The 26,914-nt window shown below is 50.2% G+C and overlaps 1 protein-coding gene across 3 annotated transcripts in view; it reads left to right on the top strand.

Annotated features, from left to right (window-relative positions):
- COL27A1 (collagen type XXVII alpha 1 chain) overlaps positions 1-26,914 on the top strand; it is a 2,221,286-nt gene that overhangs the window by 1,159,884 nt on the left and 1,034,488 nt on the right. For all 3 annotated transcript variants that reach the window (XM_085614179.1, XM_085614180.1, XM_085614178.1), the window contains exons 22-23: positions 6,039-6,083; positions 17,365-17,418. In XM_085614179.1, the coding sequence (XP_085470305.1) occupies positions 6,039-6,083; positions 17,365-17,418 (99 nt within the window). The remainder of the gene's footprint in view (positions 1-6,038; positions 6,084-17,364; positions 17,419-26,914) is intronic.

The raw sequence follows: 26,914 nt of genomic DNA, 5'->3' as shown, positions 1-26,914 counted from the left end.
GATGCTCACACACCAGAACATGGAATGAGCACACACCAGAGGATGTGATGAGAACACACCAGCAGACAGGGCCCCTACTGCATGGATGTGATAAGCACACACCAGCAGGCCTGATAAGCACACAGCGGCAGATGTTTTAGGCACACAGCGGCAGACGTTTTAAGCACACAGCAGCAGACATGATAACAACTCAGCGGCAGAAGTGATGAGCTCACAGCGGCAAACGTGATAAGCACACAGCGGCAGACATGAAAAGCACACAGCTGCAGACATGATAAGCACACAGCAGCAGACATGATAAGCACACACCGGCAGACCTTATAAGCACACACCAGCAGACGTGATGAGCACACACCAGAGGACGTGATGAGCACACACCAGCAGACAAGGCCCCTGTGGCATGGACGTGATAAGCACACAGCGCAGATGTGTTGAGCACACACCAGCAGACGTGACGAGCGCACACCAGCAGACAGGGCCCCGACCTCATGGACATAATAAGCACATACCTGAGGAAGTGATGAGCACACACCAGAAGACGTGATGAACCTACACCAGCAGACAGGGCCCCTACAGCATGCACATGATGAGCACACACCAGCAGACATGTTGCGCATGCACCAGCAGACCTGATAGGCACACACCAGCAGACGTGATATGCACACACGAGTAGACGACCTGATAAGCACACACTAGCAGACATGATGAGCACACACTAGCAGATGTGATGGGCACATACCAGCAGACGTGACGAGCACACACCAACAGACAGGACCCCTACGGCATGGACACAATAAGCACATGCCAGCAGACGTGATGAGCACATACCAGCAGATGTAATAAGCACACACCAGCAGACGTGATGAGCACACACCAGCAGGCGTGATAAGCACACATGTGATAAGCGCACACGGAGACCCGATAAGCACACACTCGCAGACCTGATACGCACACACCAGCAGACATGATGAGCACATACCAGCAGACCTGATAAGCACACATGCGCAGACCTGATATGCACACACAAGCAAACATGATGAACACACACCAGCAGGCGTGATGAGCACACACCAGCACATATGACACGCACACACCAGCAGACTGGGCCCCTACGACATGGAAGTGATAAGCACACACCAGCAGACCTGATGAGCACACATGAGCAGACGACCTGATAAGCACGCACCAGCAGACACGATGAGTACGCACCAGCAGGCGTGATGAGCACGCACTAGCAGACGTGATGAGCACACACTAGCAGATGTGATGGGCACACAGCGGCATATGTGATGAGCACACACCAGTCAGCAGACGTGATAAGCAAGCAGCAGATGTGATTAGCACACACCAGCAGATATGATGAGCACACACCTACAGACGTGCTGAGCACACACCAGCCGACGTGACGAGCACACACCAACAGATGTGATAAGCACACACCAGCAGGCGTGATGAGCACACACTAGCAGACGTAATGAGCACGCACCAGCAGGCGTGATGAGCACACACTAGCAGACGTGATGAGCACGCACCAGCAGGCGTGATGAGCACACACTAGCAGATATGGTGGGCACACAGCGGCATATGTGATGAGCACACATCAGTCAGCAGACGTGATAAGCAAGCAGCAGATGTGATTAGCACACACCAGCAGACATGATGAGCACACACCTACAGACGTGCTGAGCACACACCAGCCGACGTGACGAGCACACACCAGCAGACGTGATAAGCACACACCAGCAGACGTGATAAGCACACACCAGAGGACATGATAAGCAAGCAGTGGATGTGATGAGCACAAACCAGAGGACGTGATTAACAGATGCAGGCAGACAGGGCCCTACGGCATGGACTTGATATGCACACAGCACAGACGTGACAAGCACACACCACCGGACGTGATGAGCACACACCAGCAGACGTGATAAGCACACACCATCAGACGTGATGGGCAGACACCAGCAGACAGGACCCCTATGGCATGGACTCAATAAGCACATGCCAGTAGACGTGACGATCACATACCAGCAGATGTAATAAGCACACACCAGCAGACGTGATGAGCACACACCAGCAGGCGTGATAAGCACACACATGATAAGCACACACACGGAGACCTGATACGCACACACAAGCAAACGTGATACACACACCAGCAGACGTGATGAGCACACACCAGCACATATGACATGCACACACCAGCAGACTGGCCCCTATGACATGGAAGTGATAAGCACACACCAGCAGGCCTGATGAGCACACACCAGCAGACCTGATAAGCACACACCAGCAGACGTGATAAGCACACATGAGCAGACGACCTGATAAGCACGCACCAGCAGACGCGATGAGCACGCACCGGCAGACGTGATGAGCATGCACCGGCAGACGAGATGAGCATGCACCAGCAGGCGTGATGAGCACACACTAGCAGACGTGATGAGCACACACTAGCAGATGTGATGGCTACACAGTGGCATATGTGATGAGCACACACCAGTCAGCAGACGTGATAAGGAAGCAGCAGATGTGATTAGCACACTCCAGCAGACATGATGAGCTTACACCTACAGACGTGCTGAGCACACACACCAGCCGACGTGACGAGCACACACCAGCAGACGTGATAAGCACACACCAGCAGACGTGATAAGCACACACCAGAGGACGTGATAAGCAAGCAGTGTATGTGATGAGCACACACCAGAAGACGTGATTAACAGATGCAGGCAGACAGGGCCCTACGGCATGGACGTGATATGCACACAGCACAGACGTGATGAGCACAGCACAGACGTGATGAGCACACACCACCAGACGTGATAAGCACACACCAGCAGACGTGATGAGCACACACCAGCAGACGTGATGAGCATACACCAGCAGATGCGATGAGCACACAACAGCAAACGCGGTGAGCACACACCAGCAGACGTGATGAGCACACACCAGCAGACGTGATGAGCACACACCACCAGACGTGATGAGCACACACCAGCAGACGTGATGAGCACACACCAGCAGACGTGATGAGCACACACCAGCAGACGTGATGAACACACACCAGCAGACGTGATAAGCACACACCAGCAGACGTGATGAGCACACACCAGCAGACGTGATGCACACACACCAGCAGACGTGATAAGCACACACCAACAGCCGTGATAAGCACACACCAACAGCCGTGATATGCACACACCAGCTTTCACCTTGTGCACATGGGGTGTTGTAACATCTCCAGTGCTGCACGGGTTGTGCTGCATGCACTTGTGATGCTCTGACAATGTGCTGGACAGGTTGCGCTGTGGGCACTTACGATGCTCTCACACTCTGCTGCACGGTTTGCACTGTGTGCACATGAGGTGCTGTAGCAGCTCCAGTACAGCTCCAGTACTGAACGGGTTGTGCTGCTTGCACTGGTGATGCTCTGACAATTAGTGTGCTGGACAGGTTGCACTGCGTGCACTTATGATGCTCTGACACTCTGCTGCACGGCTTGCACTGTGTGCACACGAGGTGCTGTAACAGCTCCAGTACTGCCGGGTTGTGCTGCGTGCACTTGTGATGCTCTGACACTCTGCTGCACAGCTTGCACTGTGTGCACACGAGGTGCTGTAACAGCTCCAGTACTGCACGGGTTGTGCTGCGTGCACTTGTGATGCTCTGACACACTGCTGCACGGCTTGCACTGTGTGCACACGAGGTGCTGTAACAGCTCCAGTACTGCACGGGTTGCGTGCTTGCACTGGTGATGCTCTGACAATTAGTGTGCTGGACAGGTTGCACTGCGTGCACTTATGATGCTCTGACACTCTGCTGCACGGCTTGCACTGTGTGCACACGAGGTGCTGTAACAGCTCCAGTACTGCCGGGTTGTGCTGCGTGCACTTGTGATGCTCTGACACTCTGCTGCACGGCTTGCACTGTGTGCACACGAGGTGCTGTAACAGCTCCAGTACTGCACGGGTTGTGCTGCGTGCACTTGTGATGCTCTGACACACTGCTGCACGGCTTGCACTGTGTGTACACAAGGTGCTGTAACAGCTCCAGTACTGCACGGGTTGTGCTGCGTGCACTTGTGATGCTCTGACACACTGCTGCACGGCTTGCACTGTGTGTACACAAGGTGCTGTAACAGCTCCAGTACTGAACGGGTTGTGCTGCGTGCACCTGTGATGCTCTGAAACACTGCTGCACGGCTTGCACTGTGTGCACATGAGGTGCTGTAACAGCTCCAGTACTGCACGGGTTGTGCTGCTTGCACTTGTGATGCTCTGACACACTGCTGCACGGCTTGCACTGTGTGCACACGAGGTGCTGTAACAGCTCCGGTACTGCACGGGTTGTGCTGCGTGCACTTGTGATGTTCTGACACACTGCTGCACGGCTTGCACTGTGTGCACATGAGGTGCTGTAACAGCTCCAGTACTGCATGGGTTGTGCTGCGTGCACTTATGATGCTCTCACACTCTGCTGCACGGCTTGCACTGTGTGCACATGAGGTGCTGTAACAGTTCCAGTACTGCACGGGTTGTGCTGCGTGCACTTATGATGCTCTCACACTCTGCTGCACGGCTTGCACTGTGTGCACATGAGGTGCTGTAACAGCTCCAGTACTGCACGAGTTGCGCTGCTTGCACTTGTGATGCTCTGACAATTAATGTGCTGGACAGGTTGTGCTGAGTGCACTTATGATGCTCTCACACTATGCTGCACGGATTGCACTGTGTTCACATGAGGTGCTGTAACAGCTCCAGTACTGCACGGGTTGTGCTGTGTGCACTTATGATGCTCTCACACTCTGCTGCACGGATTGCACTGTGTGCACACGAGGTGCTGTAACAGCTCCAGTACTGCCGGGTTGTGCTGCGTGCACTTGTGATGCTCTGACACACTGCTGCACGGCTTGCACTGTGTGCACATGAGGTGCTGTAACAGCTCCAGTACTGCACGGGTTGTGCTGCGTGCACTTATGATGCTCTCACACTCTGCTGCACGGCTTGCACTGTGTGCACATGAGGTGCTGTAACAGTTCCAGTACTGCACGGGTTGTGCTGCGTGCACTTATGATGCTCTCACACTCTGCTGCACGGCTTGCACTGTGTGCACATGAGGTGCTGTAACAGCTCCAGTACTGCACGGGTTGCGCTGCTTGCACTTGTGATGCTCTGACAATTAATGTGCTGGACAGGTTGTGCTGAGTGCACTTATGATGCTCTCACACTATGCTGCACGGATTGCACTGTGTTCACATGAGGTGCTGTAACAGCTCCAGTACTGCACGGGTTGTGCTGTGTGCACTTATGATGCTCTCACACTCTGCTGCACGGATTGCACTGTGTGCACACGAGGTGCTGTAACAGCTCCAGTACTGCCGGGTTGTGCTGCGTGCACTTGTGATGCTCTGACACACTGCTGCACGGCTTGCACTGTGTGCACATGAGGTGCTGTAACAGCTCCAGTACTGCACGGGTTGTGCTGTGTGCACTTATGATGCTCTCACACTCTGCTGCACGGATTGCACTGTGTGCACACGAGGTACTGTAACAGCTCCAGTACTGCATGGGCTGTGCTGCGTGCACTTACGATGCTCTGACAGTTAATGTGCTGGACAGGTTGCACTGCGTGCACTTATGATGCTCTCACACTCTGTTGCACGGCTTGCACGGTGTGCACACGAGGTGCTGTAACAGCTCCAGTACTGCACGGACTGTGCTGTGTGCACTTGTGATGCTCTGACACACTGCTGCACGGCTTGTACTGTGTGCACACGAGGTATTGTAACAGCTCCAGTACTGCACGGGCTGTGCTGCTTGCACTTGTGATGCTCTGACAATTAATGTGCTGGACAGGTTGTGCTGCGTGCTCATGGGCTTTTCTAACACACGTTTCTTCAACGCACCAACACACACATAGCTGTGTAGGCTGCACTGAGAGCACTTCCCATGGTGTGACACCCTAACCTAGGGCTTGCTGTGCTACTCGTATGTTTTTTGCTTGATTCTAATTGGCTTTTGATTTCTTCTGGCCAGGGAGATGAGGGGCAGCTGGGGCCTCCGGGGGACACTGGTGGACCGGTAAGCAGCTTCCTTTTTAATGTCTGTTCTCTTCATTGTTTATTTTTAACAATTCGTAATAAAGTAAACTGCCTCTAGGCATAGCCTGTCTTAGCTGTGAATTTGCCCAACCAAGGTGCCCCCCTCTGGTGTCAGTGCCCATGCCTTCCATTCCTTCATGGTCACTTTCCCCAGGCCTTCCATTCCTTCATGGTCACTGTCCCCAGGCCTTCCATTCCTTCATGGTCACTGGTCACTGTCCCCAGGCCTTCCATTTCTTCATGGTCACTGTCCCCGAGGCCTTTCATTCTTCATAGTCACTGTCCCCGAGGCCTTCCATTCCTTCATGGTCACTGTCCCCAGGCCTTCCATTCCTTCATAGTCACTGTCCCCGAGGCCTTTCATTCCTTCATGGTCACTCTCCACAGTCCTTCTATTCCTTCATGGTCACTGTCCACGAGGCCTTTCATTCCTTCATGGTCACTGTCCCCATGCCTTCCATTCCCTCATGGTCACTGTCCCCGAGGCCTTTCATTCCTTCATGGTCACTGTCCCCAGGCCTTCCATTCCCTCATGGTCACTGTCCCCGAGGCCTTTCATTCCTTCATGGTCACTGTCCCCAGGCCGACCATTCCTTCATGGTCACTGTCCCCGAGGCTTTTCATTCCTTCATGTCCCCAGGACTTTCATTCCTTCAAGGTCACTGTCCCCAGGCCTTCCATTCCTTCATGGTCACTGTCCCCAAGCCCTTTAATTCTTTCTTGGTCACTGTCCCAGGCCTTCCATTCCTTCATGGGCACTGTCTCAGGCCTTCCATTCTTACACGGTCACTGTCCCCAAGCCCTCCATTCTTTCATGGTCACTGTCCCCAGGCCTCCCATTCCTTCATGGTCACTGTCCCCATGACTTCCATTCCTTCATAGTCACTGTCCCCAGGCCTTCCATTCCTTCATGGTCACTGGTGACTGTCCCCAGGCCTTCCATGTCTTCATGGTCACTGTCCCCGAGGCCTTTCATTCCTTCACGGTCACTGTCCCCAGGCCTTCCATTCCTTAATGGTCACTGTCACCAGGCCTTCCATTCCCTCATGGTCACTGACCCCGAGGCCTTTCATTCCTTCATGGTCACTGTCCCCAGGCCTTCCATTCCCTCATGGTCACTGTCCCCGAGGCCTTTCATTCCTTCATGGTCACTGTCCCCAGGCCGACCATTCCTTCATGGTCACTGTCCCTGAGGCCTTCCATTCCTTCATGGTCACTGTCCCCATGCCTTCCATTCCTTCATGGTCACTGTCCCTGAGGCCTTCCATTCCTTCATGGTCACTGTCCCTGAGGCCTTCCATTCCTTCATGGTCACTCTCCCCAGGCCTTCCATTCCTTCACGGTCACTGTCCCCGAGGCCTTTCATTCCTTCATGGTCACCCTCCCCATGCCTTCCAATCCTTCATGGTCACTGTCCCCAGGCCTTCCATTCCTTCATGGTCACTGGTCACTGTCCCCAGGCCTTCCATTCCTTCATGGTCACTGTCCCCGAGGCCTTTCATTCCTTCATGGTCACTGTCCCCAGGCCTTCCATTCCTTCATGGTCACTGTCACCAGGCCTTCCATTCCTTCATGGTCACTGACCCCGAGGCCTTTCATTCCTTCATGGTCACTGTCCCCAGGCCTTCCATTCCCTCATGGTCACTGTCACCAGGCCTTCCATTCCTTCATGGTCACTGACCCCGAGGCCTTTCATTCCTTCATGGTCACTGTCCCCAGGCCTTCCATTCCCTCATGGTCACTGTCCCCGAGGCCTTCCATTCCTTCATGGTCACTGTCACCAGGCCTTCCATTCCTTCATTGTCACTGACCCCCGAGGCCTTTCATTCCTTCATGGTCACTGTCCCCAGGCCTTCCATTCCCTCATGGTCACTGTCCCCGAGGCCTTTCATTCCTTCATGGTCACTTTCCCCAGGCCGACCATTCCTTCATGGTCACTGTCCCTGAGGCCTTCCATTCCATCATGGTCACTGTCCCCATGCCTTCCATTCCTTCATGGTCACTGTCCCTGAGGCCTTCCATTCCTTCATGGTCACTCTCCCCAGGCCTTCCATTCCTTCACGGTCACTGTCCCCGAGGCCTTTCATTCCTTCATGGTCACCCTCCCCATGCCTTCCAATCCTTCATGGTCACTATCCCCAGGCCTTCCATTCCTTCATGGTCACTGGTCACTGTCCCCAGGCCTTCCATTCCTTCATGGTCACTTTCCCCATGACTTCCATTCCTTCATGGTCACTGTCCCCAGGCCTTCCATTCCTTCATGGTCACTGGTGACTGTCCCCAGGCCTTCCATGCCTTCATGGTCACTGTCCCCAGGCCTTCCATTCCTTCATGGTCACTGTCACCAGGCCTTCCATTCCTTCATGTTCACTGACCCTGAGGCCTTTCATTCCTTCATGGTCACTGTCCCCAGGCCTTCCATTCCCTCATGGTCTCTGTCCCCGAGGCCTTTCATTCCTTCATGGTCACTGTCCCCAGGCCGACCATTCCTTCATGGTCACTGTCCCTGAGGCCTTCCATTCCTTCATGGTCACTGTCCCCATGCCTTCCATTCCTTCATGGTCACTGTCCCTGAGGCCTACCATTCCTTCATGGTCACTCTCCCCAGGCCTTCCATTCCTTCACGGTCACTGTCCCCGAGGCCTTTCATTCCTTCACGGTCACTGTCCCCATGCCTTCCATTCCTTCATGGTCACTGTCCCCAGGCCTTCCATGCCTTCATGGTCACTGGTCACTGTCCCCAGGCCTTCCATTCCTTCATGGTCACTGTCCTCGAGGCCTTTCATTCCTTCATGGTCACTGTCCCCAGGCCTTCCATTCCTCCAAGGTCACTATCCCCGAGGCCTTTCATTCCTTCATGATCACTGTCCCGAGGCTTTTCATTCCTTCATGGTCACTGTCCCCAGGCCGACCATTCCTTCATGGTCACTGGTCACTGTCCCCAGGCCTTCCATTCCTTCATTGTCACTGTCCCCAGGCCTTCCATTCCTTCATGGTCACTGTCCCCGAGGCCTTTCATTCCTTCATGGTCACTGTGCCCAGGCCTTCCATTCCTTCATGGTCATTGTCCCCAGGCCTTCCCTTGTTTCATGGTCACTGTCCCCAAGCCGTCCATTCTTTCATGGTCACTGTCCCCAGGCCTTCCATTCCTTCATGGTAACTGTCCCTGACGCCTTCCATTCCCTCATGGTCACTGTCCTCAGGCCTTCCATTCCTTCATGTTCACTGGCCACTGTCCCCAGGCCTTCCATTCCTTCATGGTCACTGTCCCCGAGGTCTTTCATTCCTTCATGGTCACTGTCCCCAGGCCTTCTATTCCTTCATGGTGACTGTCCCTGAGGCCTTTCATTCCTTCATGGTCACTGTCCCCAGGCCTTCCATCCCTTCATGGTCACTGTCCCCAAGCCCTCCATTCTTTCATTGTCCCTGTCCCCAAGCCGTCCATTCTTTCATGGTCACTGTCTCCAAACCGTCCATTCTTTCATGGTCACTGACCCCAGGCCTTCCATTCCTTCATGGTCACTGCACCAGGCCTACCATTCCTTCATGGTCACTGTCCCCATGCCTTCAATTCCTTCATTGTCACTGTCCACGAGGCCTTTCATTCCTTCATGGTCACTGTCCGTGAGGCCTTCCATTCCTTCATGGTCACTGTCTTCAGGCCTTCCTTTCCTTCATGGTCATTGTCCCCAGGCCTTCCATTCTTTCATGGTCACTGTCCTCAGGCTTTCCATTCCTCCATGGTCACTGTCCCCGAAGCCTTTCATTCCTTTATGGTCACTGTCCCCAGGCCTTTCATTCCTGGTTACTGTCCCAGGCCTTCAATTCCTTCATGGTCACTGTCCCCAAGCCCTCCATTCTTTCATGGTCACTGTCCCCAAGCCGTCCATTCTTTCATGGTCACTGTCCCCAGGCCTTCCATTCCTTCATGGTAACTGTCCCTGAGGCCTTCCATTCCTTCATGGTCATTGTCCCCAGGCCTTCCATTCCTTCATGGTCACTGTCCCCGAGGTCTTTCATTCCTTCATGGTCACTGTCCCCGAGGCCTTTCATTCCTTCATGGTCACTGTCCCCAGGCCTTCCATCCCTTCATGGTCACTGTCCCCAAGCCCTCCATTCTTTCATGGTCACTGTCCCCAAGCCGTCCATTCTTTCATGGTCACTGTCTCCAAACCCTCCATTCTTTCATGGTCACTGACCCCAGGCCTTCCATTCCTTCATGGTCACTGCACCAGGCCTAGCATTCCTTCATGGTCACTGTCCCTAGGTCTTCCACTCCTTCATGGTCACTGTTCCCATGCCTTCCATTCCTTCATGCTCACTGTCCCCAGGCCTTCCATTCCTTCATGGTCATTGTCCCCATGTCTTCAATTCCTTCATTGTCACTGTCCCCGAGGCCTTTCATTCCTTCATGGTCACTGTCCGTGAGGCCTTCCATTCCTTCATGGTCACTGTCCCCAGGCCTTCCATTCCTTCATGGTCACTGTCCCCGAGGCCTTTCATTCCTTCATGGTCACTGTCCCCAGGCCTTCCATTCTTTCATGGTCACTGTCCCCAGGCTTTCCATTCCTTCATGGTCACTGTCCCCGAAGCCTTTCATCCCTTTATGGTCACTGTCCCCAGGCCTTTCATTCCTTCATGGTCACTGTCCCCAGGCCTTCCATTCCTTCATGGTCACTGTCCCCAGGCCTTCCATTCCTTCATAGTCACTGTCCCCAGGCCTTCCATTCCTTCATGGTCACTGTCCCCGAGGCCTTTCATTCCTTCATGGGCACTGTCCCCAGGCCTTTCATTCCTTCATGGTCATTGTCCCCAGGCCTTCCCTTGCTTCATGGTCACTGTCCCCAGGCCTTTCATTCCTTCATGGTCACTGTCCCCAGGCCTTCCATTCCTTCATGGTCACTGTCCCCAGGCCTTCCATTCCTTCATGGTCACTGTCCCCGAGGCCTTTCATTCCTTCATGGGCACTGTCCCCAGGCCTAGCATTCCTTCATGGTCACTGTCCCTAGGCCTTCCATTCCTTCATGGTCACTGCACCAGGCCTAGCATTCCTTCATGGTCACTGTCCCTAGGTCTTCCACTCCTTCATGGTCACTGTTCCCATGCCTTCCATTCCTTCATGCTCACTGTCCCCAGGCCTTCCATTCCTTCATGGTCATTGTCCCCATGTCTTCAATTCCTTCACTGTCACTGTCCCAGAGGCCTTTCATTCCTTCATGGTCACTGTCCGTGAGGCCTTTCATTCCTTCATGGTCACTGTCCCCAGGCCTTCGATTCCTTCATGGTCACTGTCCCCGAGGCCTTTCATTCCTTCATGGTCACTGTCCCCAGGCCTTCCATTCTTTCATGGTCACTGTCCCCAGGCTTTCCATTCCTTCATGGTCACTGTCCCCGAAGCCTTTCATCCCTTTATGGTCACTGTCCCCAGGCCTTTCATTCCTTCATGGTCACTGTCCCCAGGCCTTCCATTCCTTCATGGTCACTGTCCCCAGGCCTTCCATTCCTTCATGGTCACTGTCCCCGAGGCCTTTCATTCCTTCATGGGCACTGTCCCCAGGCCTTTCATTCCTTCATGGTCATTGTCTCCAGGCCTTCCATTCCTTCATGGTCACTGCACCAGGCCTAGCATTCCTTCATGGTCACTGTCCCTAGGTCTTCCACTCCTTCATGGTCACTGTTCCCATGCCTTCCATTCCTTCATGCTCACTGTCCCCAGGCCTTCCATTCCTTCATGGTCATTGTCCCCATGTCTTCAATTCCTTCATTGTCACTGTCCCCGAGGCCTTTCATTCCTTCATGGTCACTGTCCGTGAGGCCTTCCATTCCTTCATGGTCACTGTCCCCAGGCCTTCCATTCTTTCATGGTCACTGTCCCCGAGGCCTTTCATTCCTTCATGGTCACTGTCCCCAGGCCTTCCATTCTTTCATGGTCACTGTCCCCAGGCTTTCCATTCCTTCATGGTCACTGTCCCCGAAGCCTTTCATCCCTTTATGGTCACTGTCCCCAGGCTTTCCATTCCAAGATGGTCACTGTCCCCGAAGCCTTTCATCCCTTTATGGTCACTGTCCCCAGGCCTTTCATTCCTTCATGGTCACTGTCCCCAGGCCTTCCATTCCTTCATGGTCACTGTCCCCAGGCCTTCCATTCCTTCATGGTCACTGTCCCCGAGGCCTTTCATTCCCTCATGGGCACTGTCCCCAGGCCTTTCATTCCTTCATGGTCATTGTCCCCAGGCCTTTCCTTGCTTCATGGTCACTGTCCCCGAGGCCTTTCATTCCTTCATGGTCACTGTCCCCAGGCCTTCCACTTTTTTCATGGTCACTGTCCCCTGGCTTTCCATTTTTTCATGGTCACTGTCCCCAGGCTTTCCATTCCTTCATGGTCACTGTCCCGAGGCTTTTCATTCCTTCATGGTCACTGTCCCCAGGCCGACCATTCCTTCATGGTCACTGGTCACTGTCCCCAGGCCTTCCATTCCTTCATTGTCACTGTCCCCAGGCCTTCCATTCCTTCATGGTCACTGTCCCCGAGGCCTTTCATTCCTTCATGGTCACTGTCCCCGAGGCCTTTCATTCCTTCATGGTCACTGTCCCCAGGCCTTCCCTTGTTTCATTGTCACTGTCCCCGAGGCCTTTCATTCCTTCATGGTCACTGTCCCCATGCCTTCCATTCTTTCATGGTCACTGTCCCCAGGCCTTCCATTCCTTCATGGTCATTGTCCCCAGGCCTTCCATTGTTTCATGGTCACTGTCCCCGAGGCCTTTCATTCCTTCATGGTCACTGTCCCCATGCCTTCCATTCTTTCATGGTCACTGTCCCCAGGCTTTCTATTCCTTCATGGTCACTGTCCCCGAGGGCTTCCATTCCTTCATGTTTACTGTCCTCGAGGCCATTATTCCTTCCTGGTCATTGTCCCCAGGCCTTCTATTCCTTCATGGTCACTGCCCCAGGCCTTCCATTCCTTCATGGTCACTGTCCCCAGGCCTTCCATTCCTTCATGGTCACTGTCCCCAAGCCCTTTCATTCTTTCTTGGTCACTGTCCCAGGCCTTCCATTCCTTCATGGTCACTGTCCCCAGGCCTTCCATTCCTTCATGGTCACTGTCCCTAGGCCATTACTCGTTCATGGTCACTGTCCCTAGGCCTACCATTCCTTCATGGTCACTGTCCCCAGGCCTTCCATTCCTTCATGGTCACTGTCCCCAAGCCCTTCCATTCCTTCATGGTCACTGTCTCAGGCCTTCCATTCTTACTTGGTCTCTGTCCCCAAGTCCTCCATTCTTTCATGGTCACTGTCCCCAAGCTGTCCATTCTTTCATGGTCACTGTCCCCAGGCCTTCCATTCCTTCATGGTCACTGTCCCCAGGCCTTCCATTCCTTCATGGTCACTGCCCCCGAGGTCTTTTATTCCTTCATGGTCACTGTCCCCAGGCCTTCCATTCCTTCATGGTCACTGTCCCAGAGGCCTTTCATTCCTTCATGGTCACTGTCCCCAGTCCTTCAATTCCTTCATGGTCACTGTCCCCAGGCCTTATTCCTTCATGGTCTCTGTTTCCAGGCCCTTCATTCCTTCATGGTCACTGTCCCCAGGCCTTCCATTCCTTCATTGTCACTGTCCCCGAGGACTTTCATTCCATCATGGTCACTGTCCCCAGGCCTTCCATTCCTTCATGGTCACTGTCCCCAGGCCTTCCATTCCTTCATGGTCACTGTCCCCGAGGCCTTTCATTCCTTCATGGTCACTGTCCCCATGCCTTCCATTCTTTCATGGTCACTGTCCCCAGGCTTTCCATTCCTTCATGGTCACTGTCCCCGAGGGCTTCCATTCCTTCATGTTTACTGTCGTCGAGGCCATTATACCTTCATGGTCACTGTCCCCAGGCCTTCCATTCCTTCACGGACACTGTCCCCAGGCCTTTCATTCCTTCATGGTCACTGCCCCAGGCCTTCCATTCCTTCATGGTCACTGTCCCCAGGCCTTCCATTCCTTCATGGTCACTGTCCCCAAGCCCTTCCATTCTTTCTTGGTCACTGTCCCAGGCCCTCCATTCCTTCATGGTCACTGTCCCCAGGCCTTCCATTCCTTCATGGTCACTGTCCCCAGGCCATACTCCTTCATGGTCACTGTCCCCAGGCCATTACTCCTTCATGGTCACTGTCCCCAGGCCTACCATTCCTTCATGGTCACTGTCCCCAGGCCTTCCATTCCTTCATGGTCACTGTCCCCAAGCCCTCCATTCTTTCATGGTCACTGTCCCCAGGCCTTCCATTCCTTCATGGTCACAGTCCCCAGGCCTTCCATTCCTTCATGGTCAATGGTCACTGTCCCCAGGCCTTCCATTCCTTCATGGTCACTGTCCCCGAGTTCTTTCATTCCTTCATGGTCACTGTCCCCAGGCCTTCCATTCCTTCATGGTCACTGTCCTCGAGGCCTTTCATTCCTTCATGGTCACTGTCCCCAGTCCTTCAATTCCTTCATGGTCACTGTCCCCAGGCCTTATTCCTTCATGGTCACTGTTTCCAGGCCCTTCATTCCTTCATGGTCACTGTCTCCGAGGCCTTTCATTCCTTCATGGTCACTGTCCCCATGCCTTTAAGGTCACTCTCCCCAGGACTTCCATTCCTTCATAGTCACTTCTCACTGTCCCCAGGCCTTCCATTCCTTCATGGTCACTGTCCCCAGGCCTTCCATTCCTTCATGGTCACAGTCCCTGAGGCCTTTCATTCCTTCATGGTCACTGTCCCCAGGCCTTCCATTCCTTCATGGTCATTGTCCCCAGGCCTTCCCTTGCTTCATGGTCACTGTCCCCGAGGCCTTTCATTCCTTCATGGTCACTGACCCCAGGCCATCCGTCTTTCATGGGCACTGTCCCCAGGCTTTCCATTCCCTCATGGTCACTGTCCCCGAGGCCTTTCATTCCTTCATGGTCACTGTCCCCAGGCCTTTCATTCCTTCATGGTCACTGTCCCCAGGCCTTCTATTCATTCATGGTCACTGTCCCCAGGATATTATTCCTTCATGGTCTCTGTTCCCAGTTCTACCATTCCTTCATCGTCACTGTCCCCAAGTCCTTTCATTCTTTCTTGGTCACTGTCCCAGGCCTTCCATTCCTTCATGGTCACTGTCTCAGACCTTCCATTCTTTCATGGTCACTGTTCCCAAGCCCTCCATTCTTTCATGGTCACTGTCCCCAAGCCGTCCATTCCTTCATGGTCACTGTCCCCAGGCCTTCCATTCCTTCCTCGTCACTGTCCCCAGGCCTTCCCTTCCTTTGCAGTCACTGTCCCCAGACCTTCCATTCCTCTGTGGTAACTGTCCCCAGGTCTTCTATTTCTTCATGGTCACTATGCCAATGCCTTCCATTCCTGCGTGGTCACTGTGGCTCAGGGACTGTGTCCAGGCCTCCTGTTCCTCAGTGGTCACAATGTTCAGTTCCTCCATTCCTCTATGATTGTAAAGCCTCAGTAACCGTGCTCAGGCCTTCCATTTACTTCTGTGCTCAGCGCACGTAAATCTCCCTGCTCGATACCTCCCACCTCTCTCTTCGGGCACCCTCAGTGACCGTGCATAGACCTTCCATTCCTCAGTGGCCATGCATGCACCTCTCATTCCAAAGTGACCATAATTCCATGTGGGCACCATTTATTCCCAGTAACCATGCATTTACCTTCCATTCCCTCGTGACCATGCATACACATTCCATTCCCCAGTGACCATGCATGTGCGTTCCATTGTTTAGTGACCATGAATAAACCTTCCTTTTCCCAGTGGCCATGCATGCACATTCCATTTCCAGTGATCATGTATAAACATTCCATTCTCCAATGACATGAATGTAACTTCCATTCTCAGTTAGCGTGCATGCCCCTTCCATTCCCCAGTGACCATGTGTTCACGTTACATTTCTTAGTAGCCAAATATTCACCTTCTTTTCCCTAGTTACCATACATGCATCTTTTGTTCTCCAGTGAACATGCATGCCCCTTCCATTCCCAGTGACCATGCATGCCCCTTCCATTCCCTGTGACCATACATGCCCCTTCCTTTCCCGGTGACCATGCATGCAACTTCCATTCCCAGTAGCCATTCATTCACCTTCCATTCCCTCGTGACCATGCATACACATTCCATTCCCCAGTGACCATGCATGTGCCTTCCATTGTTTAGTGACCATGAATAAACCTTCCTTTTCCCAGTGGCCATGCATGCACATTCCATTTCCAGTGATCATGTATAAACATTCCATTCTCCAATGACATGAATGCAACTTCCATTCTCAGTTAGCGTGCATGCCCCTTCCATACCCCAGTGACCATGTGTTCACGTTACAATTCTTAGTAGCCAAATATTCACCTTCTTTTCCCTAGTTACCATACATGCATCTTCTGTTCTCCAGTGAACATGCATACCCCTTCCATTCCCAGTGACCATACATGCCCCTTCCATTCCCTGTGACCATACATGCCCCTTCCTTTCCCAGTGACCATGCATGCAACTTCCATTCCCAGTAGCCATTCATTCACCTTCTTTTCTCCAGTGACCCTGAATAGACCCCTTCCATTCGCAGTGACCATGTACACTTTACATACTCCAGCAACCATGCATACACCTTCCATTCCCCAGCAACTATGCATACACTTTTCATTCCCCAGCAACCATGCATTCACTTTTCATTCCCCAGTGACCATGCATGCCCCTTCCATTCTCCAATAAGCATGCATACACTTTCTGTTTCTCAGTGACAATGCACACACCTTCCATTTCGTGACCATGCAGGCACTTCCCATTCGCAGGGACCATGTATACTTTACATACTCCAGCAACCATGCATACACCTTCCATTCCCCAGTAACCATGCATACACTTTTCATTCCCCAGTGACCATGCATGCCCCTTCCATTCTCCAGTAAGCATGCATACACTTTCTGTTTCTCAGTGACAATGCATACTCCTTCCATTTCGTGACCATGCAGGCACTTCCCATTCTCAGTGACCATGCATACACCTTCTGTTTCTCTGTGACTATGCAAACACCTTGCATTCCCAGTGACCATGTGTACACCTTCTATTCTCAGTGACAATGCATACACCTTCTATTTCGTAACCATGCAGGCACTTCCCATTCTCAGTGACCATACATACACCTTCTGTTTCTCACTTACCATTCATACACCTTGCATTCCCAGTGACCATGTGTACACCTTCTTTTTCTCACTGACCGTGCCCATTGACTCAGATTCTTCTCTGTGTTTCATTTCAGGGCCCACCAGGTAGAAAAGGATTCCCTGGGATGGTTGGTCCTGTCGGCCCAAAGGTGAGAGTGTTAATGGGGTAGGGGACTGTTTGTAGTGGGGTTAGTGTTAAGGTCAGGCTTAAGGTGAGGGTTTGGAGGTTTCCCACTAAAAGACAGTTTAAGGTGGGAACTCTGCTTTGAGGTGAGAAAGAATAAAGTGTAAAAGAATGAAGTTATTGACATATATTTACAATATTGGCCTTTCGAATAGGTTTGTAGCTTGATCCGCGGTGCTGTCTGTTGCTGAAGTCCACCCTAGAGTTCATTTTGAGGACACCATGCAGATCTCAGTATATGGACAGGCTCTCTGACAGTCCGAACCACCTGTCAGTCTCTGATGAGACTGTGATACCCACCTCTGGGATATCTCGAATACAAACTCTCATTCAGGGACAGGAGGAAGAACCAGGCACATAGAGTACCTCCAGGGCACCGTGTTAACCCGGGTAGTTTTGCAGCATGAATCTTTCCTGGATTCACTTGCTGTGCATTATTCCATCTAGTGGTTGGGTCCGGAATTCTCCCCAAAATCTCACAGGTTTTTTTGTTGGTGGGTGTCGACAGACCTCCATTTGGTGTCCCCTTGTGACATGGACGTGCTTCCTGCGGAACCTTCCACCTGGGGTTGCCATCCTAAGATTATTTTATTCATAGTTGTGTCTGGCTACATCCTTGGAAGAACTTAACCGAAGATAGTGAGAAGTTCACCTAAAGTCCACTACCCAAGTTACGAAAATCATCTAAAGAACGTAAACACCTGGTCTGAAACCATCATAGTGAGGACTGCAACGCCTGTTCTATGTTCACACCAAAGACCCTGAGGGTAAGAGAGGCAGAGGAGTGCCCAGCACATCATTCAGGGACAAGATCCCCCCACCCTCATCTCTACGAAGCTTGGGCCCCTCAAATGACGAAAAGGAGAACGGAGCCAAAGGACCAGAAGGGGAAACTGAGACACAGGGCGCCAAGAAGACATCTAGAACCGTGGTAAGAAAACCATCATCTACAAAAAACGTACCAGAGTTGCAAAAATCCAACTTGAAGGGAGCCTAAGTGTCAAAGCACTCTACACCCACAGCCACAACCCAAGACAAGGAATGCCTCAGTACTTTTGAAAGGGACACTGCAGCAAGCAAAACGCCTGAAAAGGCCAAGACGAAGGAGGGACGAGGAATGGACGCTTTAACGTCGAAACATGAAAGGTCGCAAACAGACCATCACAGTTCACCGACCGATTTGTCTAAGAACGACTCTTCGACGTCAAAGAGGAAGATGAGTGAGATTCTCAATGGTGAACAGGCCTTCGAGATCAAAAGAAAGAAAAGGTGTCTCGAAGCCGAAATGGTGGTCCTGCTCCAGAAACGCAAGGACTTAGCCGAAAGTCTGAAGGAGTTTCGAATCCCAATGAAATCCTCAACATCGAAGAATCAGGGTCAGAAAAGCTTCGAAGACATTGAACCACCACTAACTCCTGAGGCTCAGGAAGAACTGTAAGAGCAAATGGCAGGACTATATCAGGGTTCAGAGGGTTCTGAATACACTGAAGCACAATGGCAAGACTTAGACACTGACTCACCAGAAGAGAGGATAGACAATTACCTATCAAGACCATCGCCGTCAGATGACATAGGCCTCTACAACCAGGCGATAAAAAAGGCAGTGGACCGGTATGGGGTTCAACTTGAAGAAGAGAAACCACAATCCCATGTCCTATTGGAGACTCTGCTGCCCACGCAATCAAAGAGTCAATACTTTTCTATGCTACCAAGTGTTTTGGACTAGGGGAAGGAGTCCTTTAGAGAATCTGCCACATGTCGAGCCATCACGCAAAGGGCAGAAAGAAATATAAGTATTCGTCAAAAGATCCTGCCTACATAGGGGTACAGTGACAGCTGTCTCAATTATTACATCAATAGCAAGAAAGAGGGTTAACATTCCAACGACTTCAGGACCATACCCTAACAAGGACAGTAAAAGAATGGACCTCATGGGTCGAAAGAAATGCTGCAAATCAGTGGTGAATCACAATTTTGAATGCATTCCTACCAACACTAGGAGGAGATAGGGGAGTTGTTGAAACATCTCCCAGAACCATATCGGAGAGGGCAGCACACCTTGTGGAAGATGGCAAGAACATCGCCAATGCATGCCTGAAGTCAGCACTGCATGCAGAAGATACATCTAGCTGACAGAAAGGAGAAACTCAACACCATCACGCCTGGCTGAGAATTTCAGGGTTCAAACCAGGGTTCAAACCAGAGGTTCAAGCAAACATCCTGAATGCGCCATTTAAGGATGAGCAGCTGTTCGGAAGTACTTTATCAGCTGAAGAAAGACAATGAGACAGCCAAGCTAATGGGAGCTCTGCAGTTCAGAGGCAGTATGTGGAGGGGGTCAGTATCTTCGCGAAGACCCGCAGGAAGGGGCCGCTTCCAATCTGGGACATCCCACCAGACCAACAAGGAAGGCAGTCCTTTTGAGGGGGACATGCAGAAGAGGACAGCCACAAAGGGAAGGAGCACCACCTGCAAATAAGTTACTTACCAACAGTCACTCTCTAGTTACATCAGGGAGTGCAAAATAAAACACCTCGAAGGCCTACACATTACACCAGTAAGAGGTAAGATAAAAAACTTCCTTAAGGATTGGAGGAAGTCACTTCTGACAAATGGTTCTAAACCTAACACAGTATGGATATTGCATAGAACTAGACAAGACAACTCCATGCAGGGGACCAAAAAGAAAGGTTCATTCAAAGGTGGAACCATTCCGTCTACTCAAACATGTAGATGAAATGTTGGTAAAGATGCAATAGAAACAGTACCACGATTAGCAATCAACAAAGGAAACTACTCTACATATTTCTAAGATGGACGGAACGCTACAGCCAAATCTAGACCTAAGGTTTCTTAACAAATTTATAAAAGCATTAAAATTCAAAATGAGGATCCTACAGGACGTCATACCACAACTGCAAACAGGGGATTACATAGCAGACTTAAAGGACGCCTATTTGCACAACCCAATGAATGCAGGTCCCAAAAAATACCTCAGATTGGCAGGAACAAAAAACACTACCAGTTCAAGGTACTAGCCTTCGGGATCAGATACACACCAAGAATATTCACAAAGTGCCTAGCAGCAGTTGCAGCACACCTACGGAGACCAGGCATACACGCTTACCCCTCCCTAGACGACTGGCTGGTAAAGGCAAATTCACACAAAAAGTACAAAGAGTACATCATCAAGTCATGACAACTCGACACAGTCTGGGTTTCTCATTAAACATGGAAAAGTAATTTCCAAAACAAGAACAAGTGAAGATGTTTCTGGGAGCAAGGATCGATTCAGTCCAAGGGAAAGTGTATCCCAGCGAGAGGAGAACAGAAACACTGTTGAAGGAAACACAGCTGTGCTGGGAGGGGCAAACTCCGACGGTGCGGAAAGTGGGTAATCTGCTAGGAAGGATGGCTTCCTGCATTCATTTGATCCCAAACACAAGACTCCACATGAGACCAATACTGGAATGGCTGTAATATCAATGGTCACAAGCAACAGAGAGTTGGGAAGATCTGGTGGTTGACCCGCTAAAGCTAGAGAAGGAGATAGCGTGGTGGAACAGATCATGTATAACACAAGGGAGAACATTTGATCAACCAACTCCTACAATGACCATTCCAACAGACACCTCACATATAGGATGGAGAGCTCACACAAACAATCTCAAGGTGTGAGGCGTCTGGAAGGAGCAAGATGCTGTACAACATAACATCCTGGAGATAAAAACAGTATTCCTAGGCTTAAAAGCCTTTCAGAAAGAGCTGTGGGGGAATACAATAATGACCCAGACAGACAATACAACCAACATGTTCTACATCAACAAACAGGGAGCGACACAGTCCCTACCACTGTTAGCACAAAAGCTATGGAAATGGACGATTCAAAGGAAGGTGGAAATCTTAGCAGTCCATCTACCGGGCAAACACTTTTGTTAAGGCAAACAGACTGAGTAGAAAAGCCTCATGTTCCCACAAATGGCAACTAAACCAAACACTACTCAAGAGGATATTTCAGAAATGGGGAACTCCAGAAAGCAAAATGCCAAAGCTTTGCCTCCAGACAACCCTCCCAGCGATCCGTGGAGAATGCAGCGTCTCAATGGTTGGGAGATCTGTGTGCACTTTCCTCCGATACCACTGCTGCACAGGGTGATCAGAAAATGCAAGATCGGCAGAATGACCCTGATACTAATTGCTTTGCAGTGGGCGAGACAATGAAGGTTCTCAGAGCTGACCAGAGACAAGATCTGCTGTCAATGGAAGAAGAAACAGTTCTTCACCCTGAACCAGAGTCTTAAAGCTGGCAACAAGGCTCCTGAAGACTTACAATTTGGATAACTAGAGTTACTAGAGAAAACAATGGCTATCCTACGAGAAGCAAAGAAGCCAACAACAAGAAAGTGTGATATGGCTAAATGGACAAGATACTCAGTTTGGTGTAAAGAGACAAAACTGTTCTAAGATATTTAACACATCTCCTAGAGTACAAACTGATATTTGCATCTTTAAACGTTCATTTAGCAGCAATTGTGGCTTACACAAGGGGCCACATTGGCAGAAGTTTCTTCACAACATCGGTATTAAAAAGGTTCCTTGAGCAAAGAGTAGTGCACCACCAAAAAAGGTACCGGCACCCATATGGAACTTGAATGTAGTGCTCACACAACCAATGTAGGCACTATTCAAGCCTTTACCCAAAGCAACTGTGCAAATGCTCACTCTAAAAACTGCATGTTCGAGGCATATGAGCTGCAGGTCAAATACTTATGCATAGATCGCCATCTGGTTTGGCCTCGGATGTTTGCACTTTGTTTTTGTCTTGGAAGAAGTTTTTGTAGTTAGGAGGTAGGTGACTCCTCCTTGGGACGATAGTGCGCATGGGCATTGACTCCATCTCCAGATTATTTTTTTCCGCCATCAGGTTCGGATGTGATTTGCTGCACTCCGGGTCGACATTGTTTTCGAACCCCCCTTCGACGCGCAATTCCTCTCCACTCGACGGTATTGTCTCGATCGCGTTTCCCTTTTGACGCGCATCTTTAAAAACAAATTCCTCGATCTTCGACGCGGGCCGTGGGCCTATTCGCGCCGACCGCGCCTGCAGTCAATAGAAAGGACTCCCTTTAAAAAATGCCCCGGGTGTGGTGCTAAGTTCCCACACAAGGACGTGAACAAGGTTTGTAATCTCTGCCTCTCCCCAGAGCACAAAGACAGAAACTGCAAGGTCTGTGCATCGTTCAGGTCGAAGAAAACCATCTGTGATCATCGGGCTCGACCTCACGAAAGGTCTCGCGGAAGCAGCTCGATTCCGGACATCTTCGGAGCAGATCCCAGTCCAGCCAGAGCAACAAGGTGATGAAGAAGACATCTCTGTCTCCGAGGCCGACCACTCCTACGTCGAATAGGAGACAATCACCCCGGTCCGTGAGTACCTAAACCCCCCTCCCAAAACCCAAATCTAAGGCTCCGGTAGCACCCTCGCCCTCAAGTCGACACCGGCAACATGTTTCAGACACCCCGCTCTTTGGCCTGGCTATGAAACCTAAAGACAAGCCTTCTGGCTCAGGCTCGAGCGAGCCCCATTCTGGTGCCGAAAAGTCACCTTCGGCAATGAAGCACACGACCAAAGAGGTGCCACGCCCTGCTGTGTCGGCACTGAAGACAGCCCTGACGCCGAAACCCTCAGCGTCGAAATATACCAAAGACAAACAGTCGGAACCGAAAGAATCTCCGGAGCCGAACACAGGCTCGGAGCTGAAAAAATCGTCGGAACCGAAAAAATCGCCAGACTCAAAAAAAGGCTTGGAGCCACAAACTCCTATAAAACCTAAAGTGCCCAAGCAACAAGCCTCAGAGACTCGGTCCAAAGAACATTCTGACCCAAAATCTTCGGCACAGAAAAAATACATTTTACCCACACAGTCTGTACCTGACTTTTCGGATCCAAAACAAAAAACTCTTTTTAGCCATTCATTCCATTCCAATCAACTTTATTTCAGTCACAAAGACCATAAAAGCACATATAAAAAAAAATACACAATAAAATATATACAATTTCTTCATATGTAGTGCACAACCGAGAAAATGTTTCCGCATTGCAATGTAGCCAACTTGCTTCCAGAGGACCCCCAATACTCGTGGTATAATGAACATTAGGTAATCTTTGGGCCAAGTCCTTATGCGATTCAACAATGCTTTGCAGTCATCTTATGAAAAGAACAATCTTCAAACTTCGTTACAGTGCAAATGTTTGTAATAAATACTTAAAACCAATAAAATGACTGGAAATCAAAGTGGAAAGGATAGACTAATACATTACTAAAGCGTTCCTAAGTTAAAAAAGTCCGCTGCACGTGCCACATAGAATTAAGAAAACGGGAAACGGCGAAAACAATTGGTACATGGGACTCGTATTTTAGTACTCTGTATGCCTCAGCACATTGCACAAAGCCCAAATTCTTACAGAGTTAGATGAGCCAACGCCGGCGAGATAACGCATATGCAGGACAAAAGAAAAGGACTTGTAACTCAGTTTCTTCCTTATAATTGTAGGCGGGGCATTCACCAGTATGAGTTTTGGACCATTTGCTTGTGTTGGCATGGAGAGGCAAAGTCCCTAATCTAAGGTGCATGTACAATTTCCTAGCCAAGGTTGGTTGGATGTTGTCCAGGAAAAGTTCCAGTTTGTATTCATCTTTTATCAATAAAAACTCTGCTGTTAATCGGCCACAAAGTGGATTTTCCTGGACAACAGAGAGCCTATAAGATCTACAGGCTCTTACCAATTCCAACCTTGGGATTAGGGGACATGACTCCTCAGGTGATCCTCATAGGTCCACTTTCCCCAGCTGTATACAGATATCCCTAATATAGTTAAACCAGGGTATTTTAGTGATACCAGGGATACTCAAGAGCTCTTTGAGCTTAGATCGGCAATTGACCAATTCTGGGGTCACCCAAAGGTGGCACCAAAAAATCAGAGGTCTAAGGGCCAACTCTTCATTAATGGACCTAATACCCAAGTCCAAACGCAAGGGAGTGAGAGGTGTGCTGAGGGGAAGACCTATAGCTGCCTCATGAAGTTATTCTCCACTTTGTTCAAACTAGTGCTAGGACGATGCCCCCACAGTTCTGCCCTATACAGTGTGACACCCCGTGCTTGGGTTTTGTAAATTTCAACTATTGGCCCCACTGGTTTGAATGGTGAGGATCTGTATTGTTTCATAAGCCCTCCCACTGTCTGTGCTAGCTTGAGGCTGGCCTTAGCCATCTGCGGTTCCCAATCTAGATGCTTGGTCAGAGTGACGCCTAGATAATCGGACACCGTCACTCTGTCAACGGGGAAGCCATTCAAATGTGGATTTGGGCGAGATGTATTAACAGGATTAAACACCATATACTTGGTCTTAGATGTGTTTATCTCCAGCCCCCGAGTCTTACAAAAGGTGTTAAATCATTCTAGATTGCGCTGGATTCCCATTGGTGTCTTTGAAAGTAGGGGGTGTCATCAGCAAACATCAGCGCTGGGACCTTGCCCTATGCTAGCCTAGGGGCATCATTATCCTTGACTTTTCTAAGTTGCTCAATAAGACCATTAACAAATAGGCAGAATAGGGTAGGGGCCAGCACCCAACCCTGGCGTATCCCTTTGTTAACAGGAAAGCGGGGAGTAAGTTTGCCGTGTTTCCCAAATCTCACTTGCACAAAGTTTTCTGTGTGGAGCCTCATAAGAATGTTAAGGAGATAAGGTGGGATACCCAAGTCTCTGAGTACGTCCCAGAGTTTCTCTCTGGGTACAAGATCAAAAGCCGACTTCAGGTCAACGAATATTAAATAGAGGCTGCCACCCTCTATTGCCACCGTTTTCCAGAAAAAAAATTGGAGTCTGAATATCTGGTCGATGGTTGAGGTGTTTTTCCCGAAGCCGGCCTGGTCAGGGCTCAGTATCTCCTCTTCTTCCATCCATACCTGGAGGTGATCAAGAAGAACCCGCGCAAAGAGTTTTTGGGAAACATCGATCAATCTGATTGCCCTATAGTTGGTGGCAACCTTTTTTGTAAATTGGGACAATTTCTGCCCCGCACCAAGTATCGGGCGGATCCATGCCATTCAAGATGGCGTTAAATAGGGTCCACAAATATGGTCCCCAGATTGTTGGTTCCTCCCAAAATAAGTCCAATGGTAGTTTATCTAGGCCTAGAGCTTTGTTGCTATGGAGCTTGTATTTAGCACACGCCACTTCAGATAAGGTAATCTCCTCCGCCACCCCCTGGCATGGCTCGGTGGTTACTTTCTGAGGAACAGGAGCTTCAGTTATATTTTCATGGCTGGTGTAAAGAGTAAGAAAATGTTTCTCCCACACTTCAGAGGCAATATTTGGCTCAATTGCTGGCTTCTCTTGGGTGTTTCCCGATCTCTCAATGGCCCAAAAGGACTTCATGTCCTTGTTCAATAGTGCGAATTTGAGATTGTCCCATCTATCCAATTCCCAATTTTTCCTCTCCTGCTGAGTGGTTACTTTGTACAGTACCCGGGTTAGTTTGATGCGTGGCTTGTCCTTTGCCTTCATATCATCCAATAAGGCCTGCTTGGCTTTACAGCATTTAGAATTGAACCAGGTACATTTGAGCTGAGTATTTGCCCTACAGCGTACTGTTGAGAAGAATATGTCTTCTGATGATAGCTCTTGATGAATTATGGCAACTTCCCAGCATCCAACGTCGGGCCCTCTACAGATATTACCTCCCACATTTTACCATAGATGGAAGTATGAGGGCCTGATTCACAGAACTAACTTAAGACAAAATCCTAAACTTACTACTTTTGGTATTCACAGAAGTTAGGATTTTGTCTTAAGTTTGACTTAAGACAAACTTAAGACAGACTTAAGACAGACTTAAGACAGACTTAAGACAAACTTAAGACAAACTTAAGACAAACTTAAGACAGACTTAAGACAGACTTAAGACAAACTTAAGACAAAATCCTAACTTAAGTCTGTCTTAAGTCTGTCTTAAGTCAGTCTTAAGTCAGTCTTAAGTCAGTCTTAAGTTTGTCTTAAGTCTGTCTTAAGTCTTTCTTAAGTTTGTCTTAAGTCAAACTTAAGGCAAAATCCTAATATCTGTGAATACCAAAAGTAGTAAGTTTAGGATTTTGTCTTAAGTTAGTTCTGTGAATCGGGCCCTGAGTTGGTAAACTGTTGCCAGCTTATGGGGGGACTGTTGGAATTTCTCCCACCTAACTTTCCTTCTATTGTTTGTTAAACTTAACACACTCTTCACAGGTATAGAAGTGGATTGGGAGTTGGAGGGACCCAAATTCAATGACTTCAGAACCAAAATCAGGGCATTATGGTCACTCTCCGTCCTCGTGATGACATAGAAATCACTAACCTTTTGCCATAATGCGGTTTCCACCAGAATATAGTCCAGCAGAGAAGCTTGGCCTACTCTATTAAA

Source organism: Triturus cristatus, chromosome 1_2, assembly GCF_964204655.1.
Source record: "Triturus cristatus chromosome 1_2, aTriCri1.1, whole genome shotgun sequence".
Taxonomy (NCBI): Eukaryota; Metazoa; Chordata; class Amphibia; order Caudata; family Salamandridae; genus Triturus; species Triturus cristatus.
Note: the sequence above shows the minus strand (reverse complement) of the source record. Positions and strands in the feature narration are given on the sequence as shown.